Raw genomic sequence first — 21,422 nt, 5'->3', positions numbered from 1 at the left:
TGTCAACTTTAGGGACTGCAGGTCATGGTACAGGACCTAAACATGGTCTTGGGATATGATCTCTGGTCGGTTGAGTAGCCTTATTGGCTGATCAGCCGACAATTGAAAAAGGTCCGAGTACCACGTCTGGCATGGCCAGTTGGGAGTGATCAGGATGAGTCAGCACGAATGTGCCCTTTTCTTTTTTATTGCTCATGTATGACCAAAATTAGCGGGAATGTGTAGGCAAACTGGTTCATCCACAGAAAGGAGAGAAGGCGTTTCCCTTCGATCCCTGCTGTGGACTTCTGCTGGCCAACAGCACACACTTTTTGCTGCAGTTGGTGGCAAAGAGGTCTATGGATGGATGCCCCCATTGCCGGATCACTCTTTGAAGTTGACTGTTGTTAAGCGCTCCCATTCGTGAGAATGAGTGGATTGCCTGCTTAGGCTGTCCGCCAACTCGTTCTGGACTCTAGGGAGGTGGAACGCTCGAAAGAGCATGCAGATGGAGATGGCCCAATGCCAAACCCGCTGGGCCTCATGGGACACTGTATATCTTGTTCCTCCCTGCTTCCTGATGTAAAACATTGTGGTGGTATTGTCTGCGAGGATCCTGACTGTGCATCCTTTTAGCACCAGAAGGAAGGATTCTAACCCCCATCTCACTGCTCTTAGCTCTAAGACGTGGATATGGAGCATCGCCCCCTCGGCTGGCCAGAGCCCCATGGTAGGCAGTTGGTCAACATGGGCTCCCCAGCCCAACATGGATGCATCCGTGATGAGAGTTTAGTGGTGACGCAGTTCCTGAAACTGATTCCCTTTTGTAATGTTTCCCTTGTTTGCCCACCACTGAAGCCTGTGTACCAGCCTGGGGGCAATCTGTATCCTGTCGACCCACAATCCTGCCACTTTGGACCAATTGGCGGCTATGAACTCCTGCGGGGGCCTCATGTGGAGTCTGCAGTTGGGCATCAGTGGGATGCACAATGACACAGTGCATTGAAGGCGCATGCACTTGCATACTCCTGTCCATTTGTCTGGTGTGAAGGTGGAGACCAGTGACGTTAGTGTTTTCACTTTGTCTACTAATGGTCTCAATTGCCCCCCCAAGAAAGATTAAAGTCTTGGGACTGCTGCAGAAAGGATTTCTTGCAGTTTATTGAGAAACCGAGGATCTAGAGCGTATGCACCGTCTTCGACATGTATTACTGCGCCCTGGTGTTTGCTGATGCCCTTATGAGACAGTCGTTCAAATAAGGTTAGACCTGGTGGCCCTTCTTTGATAGGCTTGCAGCAATGAGCATTAGGCATTTTGTAAAAGTTTGAGTGGTCGACCTAAGGGCAAACAGTAGCACTCGAAACTGGTAGTGGGTGTTTTGTACCACAAACCTTAGGTACTTCCTGTGTTTTGGTGTATTGGTATATGGAAGTACGTATCTTGGAGGTCGAGGGATCCCAGGAAATCATGTGGTTGGTATTGCTTAGATTACTTGTTGTAACGTCAACATTTGGAATTTTTTTCTTTAGATGAATTTGTTTAACCCCCGTAGATCTAATATGGTGTGTGTGTGTGTCTGTGCCTGCGACTGACTGCAGGGTGTCAGGGGGAGGGAGGATGTGTTGTGAACTCTAAAATGTGTCTATGGGTGACTACCTCCAGAACTCAATTGTGCGTTATTTGGTGCCATTTATAGACCTAGTTGGACACATTTCCCCCCACATGTGCTATTTCTTTATTGTAGCCATGGTAGCCGCTTTTCTTGCCTCCTTCTTTGGGAGCTTGGGGCTTTCTTACACCTCTGTGGCTGTCTGAAGTCGTTGTACCTCTGATAACCTTGATAGGACCTTCTGTATCTTTGGGAGCAGTATGTTCTTTTCTTATATGTTCGACCCCCTCATGTGGAGGTGGAGTATCTGGCTCTTCCCGAGGCGCCCCTAAAGGTATGAAAAGTAATTCTACCCTGTAAATACATGAGTGACTGGTCCATGTCGGTAACTGTTTTTATTGAGTTGAGGGAATCCTCTATCTTTGGGCCAAAAAGATCATCCCCCTTCAAAGGGCATGTCAATGACTATCTTGCACACCCGGTCTGAAATCTGTGCTTCATGCCAGCCTTGACGTCTCATTACCACGCCGTTCGCAATCCATTTAAAACCTGTCTCAGCCAGGTGGACAGCTATATCAATGCTGTGGTTTGATGCCCCTTCAGCCTCTTTCAAGATGGACATTGCCTCTTTTCTTTTGTCCTCTGGCAAGTGTACGAGGACGGGGCAATCCTGCACCAAATTTCACGGTCATACCTTGCCATAATGGCCAAGGAGTTGGCCGCTTTGACTATTGTTGCCCTAATTGTTATTACTTTTTTACCGAAGGCGTCCAGCTTGCATCCTTCGTTCTCCGAGGAGACTACACTTTGGCATGTGGGAACGGGATTCTCTGCCTGCTGCTGCCCAAACTACCGATTCTGGTGCGTGTTGAGACGACACTTGGGTGTCGAGTCTGGAGCTTTGAATTTTTTTTTCTAACTTACCTGTAAACGGCAGGTTCGGTAAAAGGGTTTCATCATACATAATCCCTCATCCGATACGTGATCTAAAATTGTGATGCCACCACAAACTTTCTCCTCTTGCCCGTATGATCGAAGAGAAAACACTCCTTTTTGTCTTCCAATGGAACAAGACCAAACACTTGGCAGGCTTTTGAGATCATGGAATGGATCACCACTATGTCGTCTGGCGCAGAGGGCTTAGGCACTTCCTCCAGAGGTTTGCTGGAGTATCTGTATCCTAATTATTGTCTCTCGTAGACGCTGTTGTAGAAGTTGTGTCATGAGGATCATCTATATCTGTATCCGGAAGTTCCCCTTCCTTGTGTTCTTCCACTCTGGGTGACTATGGATGGTGGTACTATTGAAGGAAGCAGCGGCCCCATTGAAGGTAGCGAAGACCTATGGGGTCTTGGGCCCCTCCCCCCCGCTTGAATTTATACCTTTGTTGCTGTTGGGGGTTCGTGGATCTTTGTGAAGATCTCGATCTGGTAGGTGATGTATGTCATGATGTATGTCATGAGGGTGATCTCGACTTAGTAGGTGATTTACGTTGCGAGGGTGATCTCGGCCGTCATCTAGAGATCTTGTGACCGAAGTATTTCTCTGCCCATTTACCGGGATTACCCCTGAAGGTGGAACCCCGGTTATGCCAGCTGTGGAGGCGATAACCTAGCGTGCAGTTGCGCTAACAGATTTCAATGATGATAGGACCTGTAGAGATAGTGGTGCCTGGGGATTTGACAGTAAAGCTTGCATGTTTACTAGTGGTTGCCCTGTGACTAGATAACTGGGCCCTGGTATTGGGGGTTGCCCTGGAACCGGATGGGCCCTGGTATTGGCTGGCCTGTCCCCAAGGGAATGTGAGGCCGAAGCAGCTAACATTGGATCGACTCCATCCTGGCGTAGGAGGTAGCTTAGGAGAGTGTGGCTGAATGATTACGGAGTCCTCTGAATCTGAAAACTGCAGCGATTGGGTCTGCTGCGCCTAGGTATCTGTATCAATTTTTTTGTGTAAAATATCTTCTGGCATTAGCTCCGAATAAGTAATAGGTTTGGTGAAGTAATCACCTGCATTTGCTTAGTCTCCTGCAGTTCTGTGTTCTCCTGCCGCTCCTGGTGCCCAGAGGGGACTTTCATGGCTTCAGGTGTTATTTTTGACTCTGGCGTAGCTTTAGGAGTATCTGTGGACGACTTCTCCACTAACTGCTGTGGAGATTTCTTCCCTAGGCACGGCCATGCTCCTCTTGGATTCCGACTCTGAGACAGGTTAATTTCCTTCTTGAAGCCAACACACAAGTTGCCAGTGCCTATCTTTAAGGGTTTTGGCACTAAATCCCTTACAAATATCACATTTCTCTACCAAGGTTTGGTTAGGGTTAGAAGTAATAAATGCACTCGGCGTGCTTGTCACCCTCAAACGTTTTAAGGCCACAGGTGTCACAGTTCTTAAACAACAAATTCTTGGCCTTGGCCTCCATCCCGTGTTGCTATTTTCCACAGCAATGTCTGTCTTTTACTCCTCCCTGAAGTTATTAAGAGGAAATGTCCTTCCTGGTATTATTTATGGGTTTTGAAGTAAGAACTTGTTAGGGAGAATTCTCAGAAATATACTAATTCCCTTCTACCTTAGAGACCCCCAGCTATTTTTGCTGGACTTTAGGACTTTTAATTTCCAATGTGGAGAGAGTGAGACCTTTTTCCCCACTCTCTCATGTGTGTTACTGTGATTTGGACTCTGTGTTTCTTTGACTTTGGAGTCTGACAAACTACATAGGCATCATCTTTTTACATTGTGTCACAAACAGCACATTCAGTGCAGTGGCACAGGACAGTCTTTCAGATTTCCCAAAAAGTTTAAATACCTTCTCTTGGATTAACTACTGTTTCCAAGAGCAGCAAAGTGAAATTAACTTTACTTACATTGTAATTTCTAGACCCAGCACACGCTATCATACAATGTTTATGTGGTGCTGGAGGGGTTACTTAGTATCCCCTTTGTCTAGTTTCTAATGTAACATTTTTATGTTACCCTTTCTACAAATTAATGGCTGGTGACAGTGGTTTACTTTTTACTACCATTGAGTGTTTTTACAACGGGCTGCAATTGCAGCTACGTAAAGCACCCATGTGTGCCCATTCTGTCACAATGTTCCGAGTCTTCTGTTTTCACCATTTCTTGTTGGAAAGGTCCTTCTTGAGAATTACTCTGCGCGCAAAACCAGGTTTGGTCCCTTTGTTCGTTTTGTCTTTGGCGGGTTTCACTGCTGAAGCCCACCTCTGGCTCCAGTGTGTCTGGCACGGGCAGGAAGTGAGGGAGGTGCCCGAAACTCCCTGCGCTTAATCCCCTTGGTTACAGGAATGCACCCAAATGTGATTGGCTGGCTGTCCTTGGAGGACAGCCACCCTGCTGTGTGAGTGACAGCTAGGCTGCGAATGAATAGGTGAAACCTGCATAAAAGGCAAGGCTTTTTGCTTGGACGGCAGAGTCGACCACTGGACGAAGGAATCTGAAGAAGAACTTGGAAGAGACGCTTGCTGCAACTCCTGGACCGTTGTGGTTTGCCCGGTGAAGCCCTGCTGCATTGCTGAAGCTCAGAATTCGCCTCGACTAGAGTGACTTCTCCCCTTGGGTTGGTGGGACCAATCAAACCCGAAGCAAACTCATCTGGACATTCTCTCGGAGCTGGCTGTACTTCCATTGCTGCTGCAGGAACAGATTACCTGGGAGAGGAACACCAGATCGAGTGCATTGTTTTTAAGTCGGACCCGAACGCCAGGAAGATCCTCCGGACTCCAGGAAGATCCTCCGGACTCCCAGGACGCAGGACTGACCAAGCCTGAGCCACCTCAACAGAGTGCTGAACCCCAGATGCAAGGAAGGTCCAAAAAGGTATCTGAGAACCGTGGTGGTGCTATTTGCGGAGCAGCAAGGAGCTGAAACAGCAAAGTGCCGCTGATCTGTAGATGACTCATTGCTGCCGCCGACCTTCCATTCGTAGTGCAGGAGTCCCCAGACGTCCTCCCCCTTGTCCCCACGACTGAGGCCCAGAAACAACAGGATCTGCAGACCTACACAGGAACAGAAGCCAGCTGGAACCAAAGGTACTGTAAAACCAATGGATGCTTACCTCTTGTGGTGTAACCTTGCTAGCTCTCAGTTGAGACTTGTCTTGGTTGCCATTGCAGAGTTGCTTGCAGCTTTGCCCCTCACAAGCCTCCCAGCTTGGGGCCCTACAGTGATTTCATTTTCTACAAAGACTTCTAAAACGTTGTGCAAGACTTTTCTATCTACCTACAAGAAGTGCTTTAGCTCACCTAGACTTTTGCTCAACTAACATTGGCTGTCCTGGCTCCCTGAAAGACTTCTTACCTCTGACTTTGTGCTTTAACTATCTCTCAACAAAAGTCACACATTAGATAACTTGTGGGGCTGGGAAAGGGTTAATTTACTTTGCATTGGGGGTTTTAAAGTACTTACCTGCTTCAGAATATTTGTGAACTGTTGTTTTATTCCCAAACCTTTTACTTTTGACACCAAACTTAGTATTGCACTAAATGTGCCACTGGTAAATTAAAGGTCTGCATTGTCCTAGTTACTAAAGTCACCTCAGGGTGTAGGAAGTGTGTGTGCCATCCCAAATGGGTATCTACTGATTTAAAGAAACAAAGAGTGTATATTTTGAAGTATATTTTTGTGTTACATATATTTGCGCCCTTCTAAAGAAGGCGTATTCAACTGACTGATAAATGCCATAGCATATCATAAATTAATAATTGTTTAATCAAGAAACCTTGTGTGCAAGTGTGTATTTGAATAACTGTCACTGTGGAACTCTGTTACAAAGCTACAGCTCACATTGACCCCTCTTGAGATAAGCCTGGCTGCTCAGTCACTCTACCAACTTGTGTAGTACATGCTTATACCAAAGGTTGGGTTAACTATTAGCAAGAGGACAATGACAAGGCTGGTGCAGTCTCCCACAGGGTACTGCATACAATCTCGTCTAACAGAACTTCAACAATTTTCACAGAAAAAAGGTTTTCTTAGTAGAGAAACAACTTGAGGGCCTCTTACAGCATGACACATGGTTAGAATCCGAGGAAGGACTGTAGAGGAGGGGCTTACTACTCAATGGACCATTGGGTGGGAGCAGAAAAGCACCCATAAGTAGGGTAATGGCATACAAAATAGACCAAAATGTTTTCTTAGAAAAGGCAAACAAAAGGGTAACCGAGGATTCCAAGCTTGACACCAGGGAATATTCACAGCATGTGAATCTATGAAAGATCCAATGCTAGACTGCTCTTAAATTTGGGTACTGTGGGCAGAATGACAAAGCACAACTCTCAGGTCAGAGCAGTAAGTCGACACAGCGTTTCAATTAGTCCACACACATAGCTCTAGAAAATACATCACACTGACTTACTGAAAAATATACATATAAAACTATCAGTTCAAATACATGCTTTAGATAATAAAGATGAGCTCCCTGGAAGGGGGCGCTGGCCAATCAGGATGCTCGGAACGTGAGCTGTGTTGTATGGTACAAGCCTGCGTTCCGAGCAGCCTGGGTAGCCAGCGCCACCTTCCCTTCTCCGATCCACCTTCCCCCTCACCTCTTAGCACCAGTGTAGTTCCCTACAAGCAGGTAAGCAAGCAAGCAGCTAAGTTACCTCCTAATACATTTCAAGGACAAATATACACCTTGCTACTAGTTCCAGTTACAGTGTTTCAAGTACATTTACAAAAGCAGAAATGAGAAGAATTATTTTTAAAATGTATATAAAATCACAGGTAAATACAAAAATGATCAATCTTGGACCAGAGATCAGTGAACCACTAAGGGATTCAGGAAAAACGGTGAGAGGCGCAAGTACCTTAAAATCACTTTAAAGAGTAGCAGTGTTGGTTCACAGATCCATAGGAAGCAATGGGAAACGTAAAGGGCCATCCACACTGCTGGAAGCAAGTCTAAGCTTCCCCACAGCAACAGCCGCTCTGTCGATCCTACCCCAGAGAAGGCCACAGGAGACCCCAAGTTAGAGTTCCAGAGGTTGGAAGATGAACCAGAGAAGAAGTTGCAGAACAGGAGGATCCCCAATGAAAGTCTCTGGGGAATTGCGGTTAGGACTCTTTCCAGGATAAAATACCTCCGACCAGAGGTGGGACATGCAGGGGAGTGGGGACGGGTACGGTGAATAAATTACCCTTTTCGAGACCCCAAGGTAGGTACTCACATCAGTGGTTTTGGTGGAAACTGCTCCAGGGACTGAAACATCCTGGTGAGTGAACAGCTCTTTTCCACTGGATTCGGTTCCAAAAGCCTTGCGCCCAGAACCAACGATGATCCCAGTGACACGGGAGAAGAACAAAGGTTCTTCCTAGGACATCTACCCTAAATCCAGGAGTGAAAGGTCCCATGTAGAAGACTTCAGAAAGACCGGAGAACCGAACATATAGCTCCAGGTTTTTCACGGCACAAAGGATGAACGCTCCACAGCAAACGATCTCAGGACGGGGACAATGGTGGGAGGGACGTTCGGACAGACAAAGGTGACGATCTGGTGAAATGAGCAACTCTCAGCACCTCACTTGATTATGTAGCAGCCCACATCCAAGCGGAAGATACTGACAGTAAACGGCTGGGTTCAGCAGTAAAGCAGCCCAGAAACACTCTAAAAAGGAGGACTTAACTTAGCAGATGTGGGGAGTGACCTAGAGTCTTCAAGAAATCCGGACTTTACTTTTAGCAGCAAAAAAACAAACAGGCATATGCCCAAACTGCTGCACTTGGCAAGTATTGCCAAGTGAAGGATTTAAAAATAGCCAAACGGCAGGAATCTGCAGGAAAATTCAAAGTTAATCACTGTAGTGACTAGAGTACTCATAGTCCTTAGTCCCCTTTCCTCCATCCTTGTGGGCATCCCCAAACATGGGGACAGTACCGGAAACCTTTGGCAGAAAAAATAAATGTAGCTTCCCATCTAAAATTAAATATATCGCGAGTGGGCATGGCCCCGGGCGTGGGAACCCCCCCAAAGCCCCGCCTCACCTCAGTCCGCTTTTAACACATCGGACGCTTCGACACCCGACTACAGTGAATATATTGGTCCCTGCCATACAAGCGTGGGAAGGAAGTATGGAGGAAAGGGGACAGAGGACTATGAATACTCTAGTCACTACGGTGAGTAACTTAATAACTCATACGTCCCATCCCCTTTCTTCCACTGAACAAGACCATAGGGTGGAGCTGTGACAACCGGATGTACTAAGTAATATATCCCAAAAGACCGAATTACAAAAATCACAGAGCCCAGTAGCCCGCATTTTGTAATTCAGTCTTGAAAGTTTGGCAGTTTGTCCCCCGCACTGCCTATAATATATGCAGGGGACACCGCCGCAATGCCCGCAGCTCATAATACCGAACTGGCGGTGCGGGCGACTCCCCTGCAACCTTCTTCGGTATTACAGGCTTAGATCTTATCTACTATGCCAAATGTGCTCTAAGCGTGCATTCAGCATTTTAGATACAATCTTTTCGTGCAATCCCGTGACAACCTGCCTCATAACTAGGATGAAGTAGAACGTTTCTTTAGAACCGCCAGACCAAACTCTGCATCGCACCTGCAGCTGGTATCCAGGGAAGGAACAAGTTACTTACCTGTAACTGTTGTTCTCCAGAATGGGTCTGGCATGGATTCACATGCTCATGAATATTCCCCGTTGTCAGGCTGGGAATCCTCGGTAAAGAAAAAATCAGTATCAGTTTCGTTTCTGATCTGTCTTTCTTAGTAGTAACCAATCACTGATCTCTGGGTCATACTGCCCCAGCCAATGACTGCCCTCTCCCTAAGCCCCGCCTCCGGCAGCCATCCTCAGATTTGGTAGCACGCCAAGTGGCAGTATGACCAAGTGAAGAGGGGTAGGTGGGAGGGTTCGCATGTGAATCCATGCCAGACCCATGCTGGAGAACAACAGTTACAGGTAAGTAACTTGTTCCTTCTCCAGCATGGGGTCTGGCATGGATTCACATGCTCACGAATAAAAGAATACATAGCAGCATACACATGCACAACCACGGGAGGTGGCAACAGGCTCAACATTAAGCAATACAACTCAACCTTAAGCATCTCTTACCTCTTCACCAGGCTCACCTTAAGCGAACAGGTTGCGCAGCACTGCTTGGCCGACCCTGGATTCCTCCCTGAAGTCCCGATCGACGCAGTAGAATCTTGTGAAGGTGTACGCCAACCTCCAGGTAGCAGCCCTGCAGATGTCCAGCAGGGGCACACCAGACAGGAACGCCGTGGTAGCAGCGATCGCTCTGGTCGAATGGGCTCTTGGACGGCCGGGCAGCAGTCGGTTTGCCAACCGGTGATAATGCATGATGCAGCCGGAGAGCCATCTGGAAATGGAAGTCTTCGAGAGAGCCTTCCCTTGATTCACAGCCCCAAAGTTCACGAATAGCTGTGACGTCTTCCGAAAACTCTTTGTGCGGTCCACGTAGAACTTCAGCGCTCTAGCTACATCCAGTGAGTGCAAAGTTCTCTCGACCGGCGTCGAAGGCGACGGGAAGAAAACTGGTAACACCAAGGGCTCGTTGAGGTGGAAGTCCGACGGCACCTTGGGCATGAAGGAGGGGTGTGTCCTAAGCACTACCCTTGTGTCATGAAAAGTCAAGTATGGAGGCTTGCAAGATACGGCCTGAATCTCCCCCACTCGTCGTGCAGAGGTGATTGCCACGAGGAACTCTTTCTTCCATGACAGGAACTTCAAGGGCGCCGAGTGCATAGGCTCGAATGGGGCTCCCATGAGCCTGGTCAGCACCACATTAAGTTCCCACGCCGGGGCAGGAGCCTTCACCGGCGGGAATGAACGGAATAGTCCCTTCATAAATTCCTTTACCAGGCGATGAGACCACAAGGACGCCCGTCCCGTAGTCCTGGTATATCGGGAGATGGCAGCCAGATGTATTTTTATGGAGGCGTGAGCCAGTCCACCTTTGGCCAGCGACAGCAAGTACGGCAGCACTTGAGGGGCCGTAATCCGCAGAGGGTTAATCTTCTGTGCACGGCACCAAACAGAGAACCTCTTCCATTTATGACCGTCACACTTGAGAGTTGAGGACGCCCTGGCCTTTGCAAGAACCTCTCGGCAATCAGCCGGGATATCGTACCCTCCAAACTCTAGCGCTGCAGGAGCCAGGCCTGCAAGTTCAGCGACTGTGGGTCGTGGTGAAGAATGGCGCCTCCTTCTCTGGAGAGAAGATCCGCGTCCGGCGGCAGCCTGACTGGAGGGGACGTTGACAAGTCCAGAAGGTCCGGGAACCAGATCTGCCTCGGCCACGCCGGTGCGACGAGGATCATCCTGCACCTGGACATCTTGAGCTGGCTGATGAGGCGGAGCAGCAATGGCAACAGAGGGAACGCGTATAGAAACAGGCCGTCCCAAGGGAACGAGAAAGCATCGCCCATGCTCCTCGGCTGTGGGAACCTGCTGGCGAACCTCTGGCACTTGGAGTTCGTCGCTGTCGCGAACAGGTCGATCTGGGGTTTGCCCCATCGTTGGAAGAGTCGATCCACTTGATCCTGGCGCAGTTCCCACTCGTGGCACGAGCGCAGCTCCCTGCTGAGTGAGTCGGCAATGGTGTTTTATATTCCTGCCAGGAGGAAGGGGACCAGAAACATCCCCTGGGCGACGGCCCAGTGCCACTGCTTCCGTATGTAGAACATCGTGGTGGTGTTGTCGGTGAAGATCCTCACAACCTTGTCCTTGAGGGACAGGAGGAACGACTTGAGCGCCCAGAACACTGCATGGAGCTCCAAGATGTTGATGTGAAGAGACCTCTCCTCCAGGAACCAAAGGCCTCTTGCGTGGAGATCTCCGTTGTGGGCCCCCATACCCTCCAGAGAGGCGTCCGTAGTCACCATCTCCTGAAACGCCGGGGTTTGAAATTCTGTGCCCGACGTGAGGTGAACCCGGGTGCCCAACCATAGGATCGCCCGACGGAACTCCTCGTCAAGGGGGATCCTGTCCTCGAAGCAGCCCCCCGCCTGAACCCAGCGGGCGTCGAGGAACTCCTGTAGCGGACGCATCCGAAGTCTGCAAAGGGGTACAAGGTAGATGCATGAGGACATCATCCCGAGAAGGGACTTGATGGACCTCACCCTGGCCACGTCCGTGGCTAACAGTCGCCATACCTTGCCCAGGATGGTTTTGTTCCTCTCCTCTGAAGGGGAGGCCAATTGCTCCACTGTATCAAGCTTTGCCCCCCAAAAACAGTGCAACTTGTGATGGAACCAGGTGGAATTTGGGGTAGTTGATGGAGAACCCCAGCTCCGTGAGCAACCGGACGGTCCTCGCCGTATGATCGACAGCGAGTTCCCTTGACCTTGCCCGGATTAGCCAGTCGTCCAGGTAGGGGTAGACATGGATCCCCTGCAGGCGCAGCCGCGCCGCCACTGGTGCCAGGCACTTGGAGAAAACCCTGGGTGCCGACTTTAATCCGAACGGTAGGGCTCTGAATTGGTAGTGGCGTCCTTGAACCACGAACCTGAGGAACTTCCTGTGCCTTTGTAGAATGGGGATGTGGAAGTAGGCATCCTCCAGGTCCAGCGACGATAGGAAGTCACCTTCCTCCAGCTGTCCCAGTATGTGCTGGTGGGTGACCATCCTGAATTTCTGCGTCTTGATGTATTTGTTTAACCGACGCAGGTCTAGGATGGGGCGCCAACCGCCTGTCTTCTTCCTGACAAGGAAGTACCTTGAGTACACTCCGGAGCCCCGGAGCCTCCTGGGGACGAGTTTGATGGCACCTTTCTTGAGCATCGCCTTCACCTCCAACAGCAGTTGAGGGACGTGATTCTCCTTCCTGGCCAAGGGAGGAATGCGAGGGCACTTTTTTAGGAATTCCAGTGAGTGCCCATTGGCCAGGGTGTCCAACACCCAACGATCGGTGGAGATGGACTCCCACACCCTGACGAACTTCGTCAGTCGGTCTCCCACTGGGGTGCTTCGGTGGGGGCCCGACCACCCGGCCGGGTCAGTCTTACATGGACGCGGCCTTGCCGCCTTGGGCTCCTTGGCGACGACGGCAGGAACCCCCTTGCTTGCCGCAACCTCTGTAGGCCTCCTGGGAAGAGGAGCGGGCTGCCTGGCGGTAGGTGGAGGAGCCACCGCTGGATCCTTTGGAGGCACCCTGTCTGCCTCCAGAGCTCCGAAAGGGCGTCGCTGCTGAAGCACTCCAAGGGCCCGGGCCGTCTCCGAGTCGGTCTTGGTGGCCTGTAGAGACTCATCCACCGCCTTACCAAAGAGGTTGTTGCCGTCGAACGGCATGTCCAACAATCTGGTCTGGACGTCCTGGCGAAAGTCTGTCGCCTTGAGCCATCCTCGTCGTCGGAGGCAAACTCCGTTGCCCAGTTGGTGAAATCCGGTATCGGCAATGTCCGTTGCCACCGTAATGGCATGATCCGACGCCACCTCGCCCTCCTGCAGAATTTCTAGGGCCTCCGCCCTTTTGTCATCAGGCAGGAAATCTAGCAGGGGAGCTATCTTGAACCACAGCTCCCTGTCGTAGCGGGTCACGATCGCTAAGGCATTGGCCGCCTTAATCTTCGTCGCCGCCGACGAGATGACCCGTCGTCCCATAGAGTCCAACTTCTTGCCCTCGCTGTCCGGCGGGGAAGTGGAAGTTGAAGCCGCCGCACCCACTTCCTTCTTCTTAGCCGCTGCCGAGACGACCGAGTCCGGCGTGGGCTGGGCCCTGAGGCACAAGGGGGCGGCATCGGGGACTCGGTACTTCTTCTCGTACCTGTCCCTCTTGGCGGGTGTCGTGACAGGGTTCTTGAGGACACCAAGCCCCTCGTCCCAGATGTCATCGAGTAAAGGCACTGCGAGGACCGTCTTCCTCTTAGCCTCTCGTCGTTGGTACAGAAACCCCTCCTTTTTCTGTTCTTCAGGGCAGAGCTGGAAGAGCTTGGATGCCCTGGTTATCATGGCGTGGAAAGAGCCAACTGCGTCGGCTGGGGACGCCCGCGGGGGGGTGACGACGGGATGTCTGCTGTGTCATCGCCGTCGTCGTCGTCCGTCCCCGTATCCTCTCCCGGCGAGGGGTCCACCGGCCTCGCGGGCACGAAGGGCGGAGAGGGGTGGACTCTCCTCCGCTTGTTCGGAGAGTTTCCTGATGGGCCTGGTTCTGGATCCTCCGTCGAGGTCCGTGGTAATCTCGTCCTTATCTCGGTACATTAGGATTGGATTGCCAACAAAATGGCCGCCGAGCTATCCTGGGGCTCGGGCAATGGCTGCGACGGACGGGATGGCCGTTCCACTGGACCCTGTTCGTCCTCGTCGCCATCTTCGATTACGTCAGCAGGGACCGTCCCCTGGGATCGAACCTTCTCGAACCTCTCGTTGAGGTTTATGAACCTCTCGTTGAGGCCTATGGACCTTTCGTTGAGGCCCCTCTCGGTCTCCACCAGTTCCTCCTCAGAGGCTGATTCCGAGTCTGTAGCGGCCACCGCCCCCCCTCTTTTTCAGCCGGGGGCTTCACGGGGGTCTTAGCGGTGGGCTGAAAAGAGGATCCCTCCGCGGCGGCAGGGATACTCTGGGCCCAGAGGCCATTTCCATTGGCGTAATTCTCAGCCGGCTCCGCCAGGGTCGCAGAGACCACTTCGGTAGAGGCCTTAGCCGGTTGGATCAAGGCCCTCACCACCTTAGGTACGTCCTGGGCCTTCGCCTTGAGGGGAGAGTCAACGCCTCGCTCCCCCTTCGAGATCGACCGGGTCCGCTCCAGCGGCCTAGCCGGGATCTCGGACTTCCCCTTCCCTGAACCAGAGCGCTGGCTCGTGGTCGAACGTGCCAGGGAAGTCGCGCCCTGCTTGGCAACCGAAGAGCCCGACCTTTCGGCGCTCCCGGAGCCCACAGACTTGCGGTGCTTGGCCTTCTGTTCGGCCCCCGTCGCAGGGGCGCCCTCAAAGGACTTAGAAGCCCGCTCAACCTTCTTCTTCGCCTTCTCACTTGCTGTGCCCTTCTCCAGCCAGGAGGCGAGGCGGGAACAACGATCTTGTTTGGTCCATTCCGAAAGGTTCTTGCAGAACGCACAGTCCTTCTCCACTTGCGTCTTGTCCCCATGGAGGCAGTAGAGACATCGCAAATGCTCGTCCTTCTTGAAAACGTTATATAATCCGCATCCAGGGCAGTTCCTGAACAGCTTGGATCCGGGCGTCGAGCTTCCTTTGTCCTGGGCCATGTCCGTTGAGGTAGGCCGCAGATCTTCCGGAATCCTCCAAGAAGTGTAAACTTGATAAAAACTTCACCCTTGAGGGGCGTAGAAGAATTCCGAAACGGGTCCCCGTTATCGGAAGTAGAAACGGTGGAGCTTGAGGCTCGATTAAACCTAAAAAATGAGAAAATCTCCTGAAAAAGCATGAAAACGCACTAAAAAACTCGAGAGCTAAACACGAGGACTCCCAACACTTGAGCATGCGGTAAAAATCTGAGGATGGCTGCCGGAGGCGGGGCTTAGGGAGAGGGCAGTCATTGGCTGGGGGCAGTATGACCCAGAGATCAGTGATTGGTTACTAAGAAAGACAGATCAGAAACTAAACTGATACTGATTTTTTCTTTACCGAGGATTCCCAGCCTGACGATGGGGAATATTCATGAGCATGTGAATCCATGCCAGACCCCATGCTGGAGAATAGTGCTTACAGAAGGCAGACGGAGTGGCCCAAGTAGCCACCCTGCTGATGACATCCCAAGAAACATGCCTCTGAAATGGGACAGCCGTGGCCTTAGCTCTGACCGCGTGGGCATGAATACCCCCAGGAACCAGTTTGCCCATGGCCATATTCACCTCCGAAATGGCCTGGACCATTCACCAAGCGATAGAAGCTTTGGAAGCTTGGGTGCCGGGGGACGTGCACCCGAAAGTGATAAAAAATGCCTCAGACTTCCTGAAGGATTTCTAAGGGAGAGAAAGAACTTGAGGACCCTCGTGAGGTCCAAGGAATGCAAAGCCCTTCCCGCCTCTGACTGTGGGTTCGGGAAGAACACCGGCAGGCAGATTTCTGGATTCAACTGGAATAGAGAGACCACCTTGGGCAAAACATTTGGATGTGTGCGCGCCAGATGACCTTGTCGTTACGAAAAGTGGGGAAGGGCTTGCATGACAGCAAAGCCTGCAGCCCGCAGACTCTGTGCGCAGAACTGAGCGCCACCAAAAGTACTGTCTTTAGAGTCACAAGCCGGATGTCCACCAAGGCCATCGGCTCATAGGGCTTGCGCTGCAAGAATCACATCGAGGTCCCAGACCGGATGCGGCCTATGCACTGGAGGAAAAAGTCTGGAAAACCCCTTGCGGTGTGCACTAACCACCGGGTTGGCTGCTGAAAAAACGTGCTCTGGGGAATTCTTGTAGGCCACAATGGCCACCAAATAGGTGCAGTAGGTATCCTCCTGAACACCGCAAAGAGCAAGATGTGTGGAGAATGCCAGGACATCGTACAGTGAGCAGGTGATGGGGTCCAGCCCCTTGTTATGAGCCCAGTGGCAAAACCTAGTTCACTTGCTCTTATACTGGGATCGAGTAGACGCCTTCCCGCCCTCCTGTATGATGTCCCAGTTGTCATCCGAAAATTGAGTATGCTGTAGTCTCAGATGGTCGGCATCCAGGCTGCTAGGGCCAGCCTGGCTGGGTTCGGGTGCTCCACTGCCTGGCCTTGCTGCATCAGGAAGCCCCTGCTGGGAATGGGAAGATGGACCGGCTCCTCGGAGCACAACTGCAGCAGATCTGAGAACCAAGCCCTCGAAGGCCAGTGGGGGGCAATCAGGATGAGGCTGCAGCCCACCGACGCCCTGAATTTTCAGACGGTCCGCTGGCTGAAGCAATGAAGGAGAAGAGAACGCATAAGACCTGCGGCTGTGCCAGCAAATCTGGAAGGCATCTCCCAGAGACCCCTGACCCCGTTGTGCCCATGAAGCAAACTGGGGGCACTTGGAATTCATAGGAGATGCAAATAAATCCAGATCCGGAAACCCCCAGAGCAGTAACAGGGGCAACAAGGAGCTGATGTACAACTCCCACTCCTAGTTGTTGAACACCAAATAGCTTAGCTGGTCCGCTTCTGCATTGCTGTCCCCTGGGAGATGGATCGAGGAAATCCATATCCCCTCTGTCAGGGCCCATTCCCAAATCGATACCACCTGCATGCACAGGAGGGTGGGAATGGTTGCCACCCTGCTTGTTCAGGTAAAAACATAGTCGTGGAGTTGTCGGTCCTTACCAGAACCGCCTTGTGGCTGATGAGGGGCAAAAAAGCCTTGAGCACCAGGCTCACTGCACTGAGCTCGAGCAGATTGATCTGAAGGAGGGCTTCCCACCCTAGACCATGAGCCATGAATCAAATAGCCCTCCAGAGTAGCCCTCTAGCCCAAAAGCGAGAAATCTGTCATCACCACTAGAGTGGGCCCTGGCACGGCAAAGGGGCTCCCCCCCCATTGCCACATTGCAGTCCATCAGCCACCACCGAAGATCCGGGTGGAGGAACAGGAGAACTGAGACCCTGTCCGACTGCAAGCCCAATTCCTGGTGGCAATTGACCGCCAGGTGGAGCTGGAGGTGCCTCATCTTGAAGCAGGCATGACGCACCATGAGTACGCAAGACACCATGAGTCCCAGAAGGTGCTGGAGGCACTATGCCGAGGTGGTCGAGTTGGACAGAAAGTGCCCAATCGCCTTGCAGAGAGAGAGGAGCCTCTCGGTCATGGGGAACACTTGCTGAACGGCTGTGTGCCATTGCACTCCAAGGAACACCAGATCCTGGGAGGGAGCCAACTGTGACTTCCTCTGGTTGAGGAGGACCCTAGCTGGTGAAGAACATCTGCCAGTCTCTGGCAGGACTGCACTGCCCCTTGAGGGTGAGCTGGCCCTCACCAACCAGTCATTCAGATAGGGGTATAAGTGATGGCCCTCCAGGCGGAGGTGACTCGCCACTGCAATCATCACCTTCGTGAAGACATGACGGACCGAGTTTAGGCCGAAAGGCAGCACCTTGGACTGAAAATGGTATGACAATCGTGAACCGTAAAAACTTCCGATGTGGCCCGTAGATGGGAACATGCAGGTACGCATCCTTGAGGTCTAGGGAACACATCCAGTTCCCTGCGCAGAGACTCAGCAATGTGCACAGGAGTAATCCTCTTGAAGTGTTCTAAGATAGGTTGAGAAATGACAGGTCCAGGACTTGGGTACGGCAAAAATTCTGGAGTAGTGGTCGGTGCCCCTGTCCGGTAAAGGAACCGGCTCCACCGCCTGCGTCTCTAGAAGAGAGAGGCTCTCCTGTAAAAGGGCTGGGAACCCAATATGAAGCAGAGGAGGAGAGGAAGGTAGAGGCAAAGGAAGAGGACTGAAGTCCATGGAGACCATAGGAAGGATCCAGGGACTCTTGTAGTAACGCTTCCAGCTCTCGTGGAAGAGAGCCAGCCGGCCCCCTAAAGGTAAGCTGTGTTCCCAGACTGTTAAGTCATTGCTTCTTAGTGGCTGAGGCGGGAGCGGAGGAGAGGGAGTGGAAACTCCCACGCAATATCCTCTGCTGTTTCCTCCTGTGGTCACTGGGGGACCTGTCAGGCCTCCATGCAACACAGTCTCGAAACCCTTGAAGCAGAAGAAGAGCGTGGTTTGAGGTCTGTCCTGCCCTGGGACTGAGGGAAGGACCTCCGCCCTGGTTTAGTCAGGAATGCTAGGGACTTGGTGGTCTGCATAGAGGTCCTCTTTTATGTCAGCTTGTCATCAGTTGATGAATGAAAAAGACCCAACCCCTCAAATGAAGACACAGGATCCTCTCCTGCATATCCGAGGTGAATTTAGTGGCATGCATCCACATCGTCTGCCTCAGCTCCAGCCCCAAGCACAGCCCTCTGCTGGCTGTATCGATGTGGGGCACCGAAGACTCCATGAGGTCCTGTGCCACTGCCCGAGCATCCGCCAGGCCAGATCTAAAGGAGGGTTGCCTTTCCAGAGGGAGATCGAGTAGGAACTCCGCAATCTCCCACCACAGCTTCTGGTTAGCCAAGACAAGGAGTGCATCTGCCACAAATGCAGCACCGAGTTGAGGTAGCAGCGCCTGCCAAAAGACTCAATGGCCTTGTCCTCTTTGGAAAGACAACTCGAGACAGCCCCTACAGAGAAAGGCCGAGATGAGGATTTAGAATACAGGGAGGCCACTGCCACCACTGAAGAGCGAGGCAGGTGGTGGGAGGCCAGGAGGACTGGCCCCCATCCACAAGCTTGAATTGGGTGTCCAGCTTTTTATTAATCTGGGCGTTGGCCCTGGGCTTCTCCCAAACCTTTCTTGCCACCTGCAGCACATCCTTTTGGAGGGGGATGCCTGAGCGAATCGTGGTGCATTTGGCTCAAACCGCTGCTAGCCCCACTGACTCTTGGGAAATCAATGAACTCTGCCAGGCCCTGAAGCCGGTCATCCCCGTCATCGTCCTGCGCCCCCTTTTTCCAGGCAGAAGGGAGTCCGGGGCCTGCAACAACAGAGTCGGAGAGTCCCCCCATATCCAGACCCAAAGATAGCTGTAGATCCATTGGCTGAAGTGGGGGAGGTGTTGGTGGTACAGAAGGAGGAGGAGGAGGAGGGCTCTGAAGCACAGGCAGGGCCTGGACCGAGGGAGGGACAGGCAACGGTACCGGCATCACAGGAGACACTGGCAGGGGGCCCAGAGGAGGAGGTCTGACGGCACGACCTGTGGGATAACTTCCTTGACGATGCTCTTGAGGAGTCCCATCATCTGCGGGGAGTGCATGAAAAAGAGGAAGCGGTCCTCGCAAGCTGCCGGATCACGAGGGAAACGGCCCTCAGCGGCGCTGGGAGCCCTCTCCTGATCAAAGCAAATGGGAGCATGGGGGCTGTAGCTGTGAGGCTGCGAAGGGTAGACATAACCCTGCAGGGACCACACACCTTTTCCATAAAGCCTGCTGCCGCTTCTCGAGGGAAGGGGACTGGAACCTTCTTGCATGGCCCACTCTGAGGGCGAAGGGCCGGGAAGGTCAAAATCCAAGATGGCCACCGACCTGGCGTGCTATGCCGCATGCTTGTCCGCCATCTTGGGGCCTTGCGACACGCCCTGAGCGGAAGGGCGTGAAAGCCAGTGCTGATTCATACATGGAAGGTAGCTCTTTGGCCCTAGTATCCGAATCAGAAGCGTCGACTTTGCAGTAATTTAACAAATGTGATATTGCAAATGCCTAATGGTCAAATCATGTGCCCCTGAAGAAGTTTTCTTATGAAATCATTTCAAATGTGTTGAAAATGTTGGTTGAACGTGATAACCCGTCTGTATAACAGAACAGCAAGGGTTTTGTTTTATGGTATATGTATATGTCACAAGTGATCACATGCGTTTTGTGTTTTTTTTTAAAAACAAGAATTAATAAAAATGTATAGTTTTGATATATACAAGTTGTCTCTTTGAAAAGAGCTGGTTCATCTACAGAATGATTAAGTAGATACACGAGTTTCTGCCTGGTATTCACTGGGGGTCATTAGAGAGGGGTAGTCGATCTGAGTTTTCGTTCTTTTTTATGTTTAAACATCCTCCCTGCTGTTTCAGGATCGACCCCCCGATAACAGAAAAAGGGAGTATCCAATTGTATAAGTCAAGAAAGGACATTATGGCAGGATGACTTCAGAATTCCCTCTTGCCACCAAAAAATTATCAAGGAACCAAAAAAAGAGGGGGAAAAGCAAAAGGTTTAGTGGCCTAGAATCCCCAAAATAGCAATTCTGGCTTAAAAGCGTCAGTAAAGTTAAGTGCGGAGTGACAATTGGAAAGCTGGTTAGGTGCAGCAAGAAATCTTTTTTCTAGGGGGACCTTTCCCAAAAACACAGTAGCAGTGAAGACTATACAATCGACTATGTACAGACCTATCACCGACAAAAAGGCATAAAGAAGTACTCACAGGCTGATTGATATGGAACCTTGATGGCATTCTCCTCATTATTGCAGTGTCAAGGTCTTGAGGACGATTAGTGGCTCCCATTACAATGACCTAGGTATTTGCAAATAAAATAAGGGACTGAATGCAGGCAATCTAGGTGAAAAATATGGATTTGCTTTAACTTTGTAAGAAAATAGAACTAAATTAGCACACCTTCAAAAATACACAGGATATGAATGCATTGGCAAAAAATATCTTTTTCAAAATATTCATATATTGCATTTTAAACTGTCAAGAAACACTACAAAGTACTTTTTCACTGTCATTTTTGGTGGCAAAAAGAAAGGTCAATGAACTCAATATTCAAAGCTGGGAGGAAGGGTATGAAGGAGATGTGTTATATATTAAATAAAAAAACAAATGTGGCAAAGCTACATACAACGCCTTTGAATTTTGAATATTGAAGATTCGCACCCGGAGAAGGGTGCTCAGCGGAGCCTCTCCCTGTTGCTTTCCCACTGCCTCCACTTACCTGCAGGACCAGAGCATTGTGCTCCGGTCCCAGAGCTCCTCCCGTCTGGCTGCCATACACATGGAAAATGGACTTAGTCCCTTTTCCATATGGTGGTGGCCATCTTTTTTCCCCCTTTTTTTATTTTTTATCGGGTGATCGGCTGCGTTAGCAGCATGGATCTCCCGATCAAAAACTGTAAAAGATATGCGCACCCCGGATGAATCCCGTGGTGCAAACAGCGATAATGCACTGCCAGGAGGGCTTACATGGCCTAAACAGCCCACAGCTCGAGCTGAGGCTCTTGTTTCGCTGGGGCCCATCTTAGCTCGGGCTGGCGGGCCAATAAAGACCATGTCCACCCTTCTGGCAGGGCATGAAAGCCATATTATTTATTATAAGGTTGCCTAAATTTACAATGGCTTGCCTTTTCCT

The 21,422-nt window shown here is 51.1% G+C and overlaps 1 protein-coding gene across 6 annotated transcripts in view; it reads right to left on the bottom strand.

Moving 5' to 3' along the window:
* Window positions 1-21,422, bottom strand: part of ATAD1 (ATPase family AAA domain containing 1) — a 791,357-nt gene that overhangs the window by 294,643 nt on the left and 475,292 nt on the right. For 3 of the 6 annotated variants that reach the window (XM_069611287.1, XM_069611285.1, XM_069611288.1), the window contains one exon: window positions 20,498-20,587. The exons of the other annotated variants lie outside the window; for them this stretch is intronic. In XM_069611287.1, coding sequence (XP_069467388.1) covers window positions 20,498-20,587 — 90 coding nt within the window. The remainder of the gene's footprint in view (window positions 1-20,497; window positions 20,588-21,422) is intronic. 6 annotated transcript variants of the gene reach the window in all.

Source organism: Ambystoma mexicanum, chromosome 8 (assembly GCF_040938575.1).
Source record: "Ambystoma mexicanum isolate Mex_15411 chromosome 8, UKY_AmexF1_1, whole genome shotgun sequence".
Classification (NCBI taxonomy): Eukaryota; Metazoa; Chordata; class Amphibia; order Caudata; family Ambystomatidae; genus Ambystoma; species Ambystoma mexicanum.
This window is presented reverse-complemented; position numbering and strand designations above follow the sequence as displayed.